This window comes from Neoarius graeffei, chromosome 28 (assembly GCF_027579695.1).
Source record: "Neoarius graeffei isolate fNeoGra1 chromosome 28, fNeoGra1.pri, whole genome shotgun sequence".
Lineage (NCBI taxonomy): Eukaryota > Metazoa > Chordata > Actinopteri > Siluriformes > Ariidae > Neoarius > Neoarius graeffei.
Window position 1 is genome coordinate 53,055,967 of NC_083596.1, and position 8,503 is coordinate 53,064,469.

The 8,503-nt window shown below is 44.1% G+C and overlaps 1 protein-coding gene across 2 annotated transcripts in view; it reads right to left on the minus strand.

Moving 5' to 3' along the window:
* The window catches only part of rnf128a (ring finger protein 128a), a 37,094-nt gene extending 31,068 nt beyond the window's left edge, over window positions 1-6,026 (minus strand). Inside the window, exon 1 of one of the 2 annotated variants that reach the window (XM_060912755.1) lies at window positions 5,468-6,026. In XM_060912755.1, the coding sequence (XP_060768738.1) occupies window positions 5,468-5,876 (409 nt within the window). In that variant the 5' untranslated portion in view covers window positions 5,877-6,026. The remainder of the gene's footprint in view (window positions 1-5,467) is intronic. The other variant, XM_060912756.1, reaches the window with a different exon arrangement.
* Between the last annotated feature and the right edge of the window lie 2,477 nt (window positions 6,027-8,503).

Genomic DNA, 8,503 nt, shown 5'->3' on the forward strand with positions numbered 1-8,503 from the left:
AGCGGGAGGCTCTGTAGCGGCTGTAGACCATTATAACGCCCAGTTTAACCCTGCATCTAATCCTATGGATTTAAACACTCTGGCGTTATTTTTGTGCCCCATTCCGGAGAGCAGTAGAACCTTCACTTCAAGTCAGTCATACTGCTAAGTAAAGACGTGTTAAAACACTTCCGAAATACTTTCAGTCAGAATTCACTTGGTTTATAATTAAACATGCAACGTTTCTTTCCCTTCAGTAAATTTGTTTCAAAATGTTTTGTCTGCGTTATTTTCTGTTTATTGTTCCTACAGTGAAATACGGAGCTCGCACTCGGTTTTTCTTCTATGTGTAGAATCAGTAAATTCTGGTGTCTTTCATGTGACAGCGCCTCCTAGAGGAGACGTGCACCTTACACACAAATATAAATGCCTCACCCTGCATGCGCATCAATACCATACCTCCAGACTAGATTCTTCACAGAAGTATAAACCAGCCTTCGGCGTCTCAAGTTAACATCTTGTCAAGTGCAAAAACCATCATGAGAGTATGATAAATGCAACTAAAAACAAAAAATGAGTGACTGGTGAATTCTATTCATCCTGTACTATACTGAGCATACTACAAAACATTATTTGTAGGTTTTTTTTTAATCTCCACTCATTTCAAATCTGAGGACTGCAACATGCTCCAAAAAAGGAGCGCAATATACACTTCCACTGTGCTCCTGTCCCTCTCAGATGAGACGGAGCCCAGAGAAGTCAGTGGTGCTTCTGGACAGATGGACAGACAGGTAGACAGACAGGTAGACTGATAGATACTTTATACATCATGAAGGAAATGTAAGCAGTGTTGAAAGTGTGGCTTCTGCTTTGCATTGTAAAGCTTTAATTTACATCTGTGGATGCAGTGGCGAATGGTGTTGCCTGAAAGAGTTACTGAAGTATTCCTGAGCCTATGTCATGAGGTCTTTTACAAATGCATGACGGATTTGACCAGATTCCTTGAATTTTATATGACCTTATTTTATCGTGGTTGGCACAGTGGTGCAGGGGTCATCACTGTTGCCTCACAGCAAGAAGGTTCTGGGTTCGAACTTCGCAGCCGACGGAGGCCTTTCTGTGTGGAGTTTACATGTTCTCCCCGTGTCTGCATGGATTTCCTCCACAGTCATGTGGATTCAGTCAGTTGGCTACTCTAAATCTGCTTTTACACTGGCACCGGAACAAGTTGGTCCAGTGCAACTGCCCGTCTGAACACGATTTGTTCCGGAACAATTTGACACCAGTGGGCGCAACTCGCTCCACTGTACGAAGTGGTGCAACTTATCCCGAAACATCTTGTTCTGGGTGCAACTTGTTCCCACTTACTGTCTCAACACAATTGGTGGCAAGTAGGAGGACTTACGTGTGTGCGGTAGCGTTCATCTGGGTCTTTTATCATCTGGACAAGACCAATTCAAGGGTCAGTTCTTCACGAGTGTTTTTGCTTATGAAACTTCGCCTTTAGACGAAGGAATCAAGTGATTCCTGAGCCAATCGCAGTAATAACTGGACTAAAGACTAGTCCATTGGACTAATAGTGGCAGCCATGGCCTAAAGGTTAGACAAGCAGACTTGGTTCTGGTTTGATTCCCTGGACTGGCAGGAAAAATCCATAGCTGAAGTACCCTTGAGCAAGGCACCTAACCCCCAACTGCTTCCCAGGTGCTGGATGTATGTGTGTGTGCTTGTTGTACGTCGCTCTGGATAAGATGTGGGTGGTAGAAATGAGCAACTGGACTTGCTTGAAAATTCTTGAAAACGTTTCACCTCTCGTCCAAAAGGCTTCCTCAGTTCTGTCTGACTAATAGGGAGTAACAGATATTTATCTTCTCCTGGATCAGAATCAGAATTCTGATGACCAGCTCATCTAAGGCCCTGTCCACACGGCAACGGATTCAGGTGAATCCGATACAATTGTTTATCGTTTCGGCTTGGCGTCCACACGGCACCGGCGTTTTGGGTGCCCCAAAACGCAATCTTTTGAGAACGGGTTCCAGAGTGGAAAGATCTGGCAACGTTGCCATTGCGAAGTCGTCTGGATGAGTAGAACGGATTTGTTTACGATGATGTCACAACCACATGACTGAGTGCTTCACGCCGGGTAGAAGTGTAACGAACTCGATGCGAGTTGTCAACAAATCCTATAACTTGGTTCATGAAACGCGCTTACAAAATATTTTCACTGTGAATATTTATTGTGTAATGGTGCAAAGTGAGAGAGAGAGAGAGAGAGAGAGAGAGAGAGAGAGAATAGCCCTTAGGGCAGAGTCAATCCCGCCAGCAAAAATAGGGAAAAAAAGGAACGATCTCACCTCTTCAGATGTTGGTTTAAGTCCTACAATACATTCCTCAAAAAGGGCGTAGAAGAACAAATTAATCCATCAACATGTAGCATTCAATTTATTCCGGACCATTAAAGACGCCGCCTTCCGCGTAGAATCATGCGTCATCCTCGCCGCCATATTGGATGGGTCAAAGCGGAGAATAAAGATGCCTCATTCATGTGCTGCGTTTAACTGTACCAACAGGTTTACCGTCCAAACGAGATCACATGGGATTACCTTTCACAGGTGAGACTGGAAAAATACTTTTCATTGTATTTGGTCATTATAATGTAATTTTACGAACAGATTTTTCTGACTTTGTGGCTAATATGAAGTCTCACGCATAATAGTTTATGCGCATGCGTCCTTACTTCTATTGTTCTGGTGTCTCCGAAGGGACCGTCTTACAGGGCCCCTAGAGGTGTGGCATGTGTATTGCATCGTTTTCAGCAAGCGTTGCGTTGCCATATGGACCTGATATTTTACTGATCGTTGCCCATTTGGATGCGATATTTTTTTAAAATAACATCTCGTTGCTGTTGTCCTGTGGATGTAGTGTAAGGTGTCATTGAGGCATCATGTTGGTGTGGGTCACTGGAGGCTGGGTGTGAACGGCGAGTCATTAGGGTGATCAAAGGGTTGCCCTCCTTTGATCACCCTAATGACTCGCCGTTCACACCCAGCCTCCAGTGACCCACACCAACATGATGCCTCAATGACACCTTAGATGAGCTGGTCATCAGAATTCTGATCCAGGAGAAGATAAATATCTGATACTCCCTATTAGTCAGACAGAACTGAGGAAGCCTTTTGGACGAGAGGTGAAACGTTTTCAAGAATTTTCAAGCAAGTCCAGTTGCCCATTTCTACCACCCACAGTTTACTATGACCTGGATAATTGAGAATCTTCACAGACATCTCTGGATAAGATAATCTGCCAAATGCCTGTAATGTACTGTAATGTAACAAAGAGGTTCTTGCCCTCATCCAGTTGTGGGGAGATGCAGATACCCAGTTGGATTTGGAGAAATTGGGCCCCAATGACCTGCCATTTTGGTTTTAATCACCGATTTGCACATACACATTTGTGTTCACCTGTCTAACTTCTGGTCTGCCACTGACAGCGAGTGAGCGTGTAAACACGAAGGAAAGTGGGCACAACTTGTTCCCACTGCCCGTGTAAAAGCAGCATAAATTGCCCATAGGTGTGAATGTGATGGTTGTTTGTCTCTATTACCCCTGTGATAGACTGGTGACCTGCTCAGGGTAAGCCCCACCTCTCGTCCCAAATCAGCTGGGATTGGAAGGCAGGGTGTACCCCATGACCCTGATGGATAAACGGTATAGATAATGGATGGATATTATATTCCGCACTGTGGAGGGTGAAATGCCCAAAATCTTACTGATTAGTTTTTGGGAATATTGTTTTTAAAGTGCTGAATTATTCGCTGACGTATCTGTTGGGAAATTGGTGAGCCTCGACACATTCTTGCTTTTGAAGAACAAAGCCTTTCTTAGAGGCGCCTTATATACAAATAACACAATTGCCTCACCTGCATCACCTTGTTAATTCAGCTTGTCTCACCATTATTCATCCTCAGCTGGCTGACTTTCACTGCGGTATGGGTGTTGGTATCAGACAGACTGGTTTGAGTATTTCAGAAACTGCCGATCTCCTGGGGTTTTCACACGCAACAGTCTCTAGTGTTTACACAGAATGGTGTGAAAAACAAAAAACACTGAAGGAGCGACAGGTTTTTTTTGGTGTGGGTAGTGCTGTAGTATGGTGAACATCAGTGTTTTTTTTTTTGAAAAACAAAAAACACTGAGGGAGTGACAGTTCTGTGGGTGGACATGCTTTGCTGATATGCTTGTTTAACCAAGTCACAGAGTTCACACTTTTTCTTCATTCTGATGTTTAATGCGAACGTTAACTGAAGCGCTTGACCTGAATCTGTATGATTTTATACATTGTGCTGCTGCCACATGATTGAACTGCATGAACATGCACATGTACAGGTGTTCCTAATAAAGTGGACAGGAGCATATAATCTCACAGTTTGATTTTTTTCCCCCATTTTTTACTCTATGTTTAGTATTCCCTACAGGAAGCCACTGGACCTCAGATTAAGCAATCTCCTGTGTGATACACACTTAAACGAACCTGTACACTGGGGTAGTGGCTTGTGTTCCTGTTTGTACACTCGTAGTGATCTGCATTAGAATAAGGACATGTTGGATAAAAGTGTCTGCTAAACACCACAGATTTAAATATTGAGTTTTCCAAAGTTAACCATTCAGCTCTCAGTTTTCAGTTTCTGGGTCTCGGCTCGTTCCAGTACGTATTGTGTAGGAGCCCAGGGGCACTGCCAAGATGGCATTGCCAAGATGGCGGCTACATGAACAAACATGGCTATGAAGACTGAGGCAAAGATACAGCTGCACCACTCTGTGCTGTTTATGAGTAACACACACAAACCCTGGAAAACACCAGATTTTTACACTTTATTTTCTTTTATCCAACAATAACGTCAGAGACAAACATTCTGGCGCACACGTTAAAGTCCTGATTTACCAAGAGTCCAAATAAAGCGTGTATACAGTCAGTGGGTGAGTTACAGGTTTCACTCTTGGGTTTGATTTAAGAGGCTGTTCACCATACTACAGCACTACACACACCAAAATAACATTTAAAACTATGCTTTCTGCTTTTATTCGTTCTTACATGTCTTCTGTAAACAACACTTTAAGCCGAGGTTATTTTTAGTGTGTAAGGCTCATCCAGTTCCCTGTGTCACTGCAGCTGGGGAACACAAGAACGATCATCATCTCTGTATACTGAAATTCTCATTTTATATGCATTCCTGTTTATTTCCATTTTACTTGAGTTTTTACACACACACTGTATTCTGAACTGCTTGGACGAAGATCTTGACCATCCTTGTGTTTTCTAAAAACTCGAGCGACACATAATGGCAGCGCTTCCTCAATCAATCAATCACCCACCCATTTTCTCTCTCTCGCACTCTCAGAGCTACATGGCACCTCTGTATTTGTGTCCACTGAAGCGTTAACTAGCAGAAGTGCTACTGGAGGGTTATTGAAATGGAAGGCTACAGTACCCGGATGTGACATCTGGATAACCCGGTTGTCGGTACCATCGTCATTGAAGATGACCGCCGCTGAGGCTCCGCTGCGCGCGGCCGCGTTTATCTTGTACGTGAACGTGCATCCGTTGCCACGCTGCACGAGCGCTATCCAGGTCGCAGAGCCGTCGGGCCGCCCGAACCTTGTATCGTTGGCGCATGCGTGAATCGGGTCGGCCAGGTACACGGTCCCGGTCACGGGGTAGGTCGGTGACTCGATACCGTACAGCCCTATCTCCTCGCGCCACCATAGCGTCTGGTTCCTTTCGGGAGGAACGAAAGACACATTAACGTAAGCCGTGCTGAACGCGGAGACTCGCGCCGTACCGGAACTGCACACCTGTATACACCACACCGCTAACAACCACCGACAGCAGGGTCCCATAACTCTCTCTCTCTCTCACACTCCCCCCGCTACACTAAATTAAACCAAAAACCTGAACCGGTTAGGGACGGAAGTGAATCAGGAAGTGTCACGGTTAACCCGCAGTTTCGTAATGAACGTCTGAATTTTTTTTCAGGCTCCTCGCGGACAGGTGTGCGCTAACTTCAGCCCAGACCACGCCCACTTTCACTCGGAGGAGGCGGTGCCATGGGCCTGAGCCTGTTCGCAAAGTCTGTGATCGACAGGACAGTGACACAAGCAAAAAGTTGAACCTCATCCAGGTCCCTTTCCCGGGAGTCAACACCCGGTGGACTGATGCGCCACCTGGCGGAAGTACAGCAGAACTTCCGGTCCATATCACAGGCCAACACACAGCTCATTCTCCAAACAGATAAACGTGAATTTTATCCACATTCACTGAATATGAGCAATCGCGCCCCCTGATTGGCTACTCTACTACGAGGCTATCAGCTCATATACCATGAGTAGAGAAAAACAAAATGGTGGCTTGTTGCTGAACCAACCAAGGACGAAATAAAAACTCTACTCGAAAACAAAACCGCAAAAAATACAAAAAAAGCAACAAAATATGGAATGAAAGTATTTGATGGCAAGAATGTGTCTTTTTTATTTTTCAAGAATTATTATTATCGCATTTTTCACAAATTGCTCCTGTCATTTCACTGGTTTGTTTACATTCTAAGCGGAAATGATTTTGCCAGATGTTTTGTATAAAGTTTTTATTTATCAACTTTGCAAAAAATAAAAATCCTCCGTTTCTCAAAATCCATCGGATAGAATAAAACAGTTATTCCACTCAGTCTCTTCATACATGGCATATATGTGGGCGGCACGGTCGTGTAGTGGTTAGCACTGTTACCTCACAGCAAGAAGGCTCTGGGTTCGAGCCCAGTGGCCAACAGGGGCCTTTCTGTGTGGAGTTTGTATGTTCTCCCCGTGTCTGCATGTGTTTGCTCTGGTTTCCCCCACAGTCCAAAAACATGCGGTTAGGTTAATATGGGCAGCCGTTGGCTGAATTATGAATTTTTAAATCCCCGTGCATGAGCAGCTGGAGTCGGAGCTCATGATAAAGTTTTCCACAAACCACGCTTGCACCTGACGTCAGATCGGGCTGTGCCTGGGCTCGTTCAAAAGGTGTCGAGGAGAGGGATGTGCCTGTAAAGTTCCATGGGGCTAGAACTTTGGGTGGCTTGAGCCAGGACTCGTGTTAAAGTTTTTTTCAGGGGCTCCGGGGCAAATAGCGGGCCGAGCCGTGGTTGTACCGGGCCGTGCCTGGCTAGTTCAAAAAGGTTTGGGGAAAGGGATGTGCCTGTAAATTTTGGCAGGGCTAGGCCCATCTGTGGCTAAGTTATGAATTTTTAAAGTTGTGCCCTCGGGGGCTCCCATTTCACAGGACGTGTTACAACAATGTATTTGTCCAGTGTAAAATTTGGTAGAAAATTAGATGTAGATTAGACCCATATCTTTACAATTTTTCATGGGCCATCCAGTTTGATGCTTTGAAATACAGACAGACAAATGTGAAAATTACCAGTAAATGTCTGGTCTTATTCCCCACACTGTGTGTGTGTGTAAAATATATATATATATATATATATATATTAGGTGTGAATGTGAGTGTGAATGGTTGTCTGTGTCTATCACTACGTTCAGACTGCAACCTGAAACGACCCATATCCGATTTGTTGTGAAATCCGATTTTTTTGTTAGGCTGTTCACATTACCAATTATATGAGACTTGTATGCGATCTCCAATATGAACGGAAAACGACCCAAAAGTGTCCCGCATGCGCAAATTGACACGTAATAAGCACATCTACGTAATACATAAACAAAAAAAAGCGCACTCTTCAAGTTTGCAAGTAAAGCATGGAGATGAGGCGAGACCTGGCGATGTGGTTTTTGTGGTGGCGGCGGAACTCACACAATAATCTGATTAATGTGGGCAGCAGACTAATGAGACCAAAGGTGTCAAATTACTGGAAATTTCCAGAACAATCTTATAATCTTGTAATACAGGATGGTTTAACATCCAGGTCCTTACCAAATCCACCATTAGCTTGATCAATTCTATAAAAGTCTATTTAAATTCTGAAAACTGTACAAATGTTGTTGTTTTCCACCAAAGAGGCGGGATTAGCCAATGCAGAATAGTGACGTTTGTCTCTTGTTGATGACGTGTAGGTCGCATGAATGCGACCTGTCCGGTCAGACTGCAGTCGCATGTGAAAATAACGGATATGCATCGGAATTAGGACCACATATCTCGCATGTGAAAAAATCGGATCTGTGTCGTTCAGATTGTCAATAACAAATCGGATACAGGTCGCATATGGGCAAAAAAATCGGATATGGGTCGTTTCAGGGTGCAGTATGAATGTATGTGTCAGCCCTGTGATGACCTAGCGACTTGTCCAGGGTGTACCCCACCTTTCGCCCGTAGTCAGCTGGGATATATATATATATATATATATATATATAAAATTTTTTTTTTTACAGTGTGCTCCTCTCTGTCGTATGCCATTTTTCTTCAGTGCAACCGCAATGCATGATGGTATATATTGCTTGGTTAGTGACCATCAGTTGTTTTTCACGATGCATTGTGA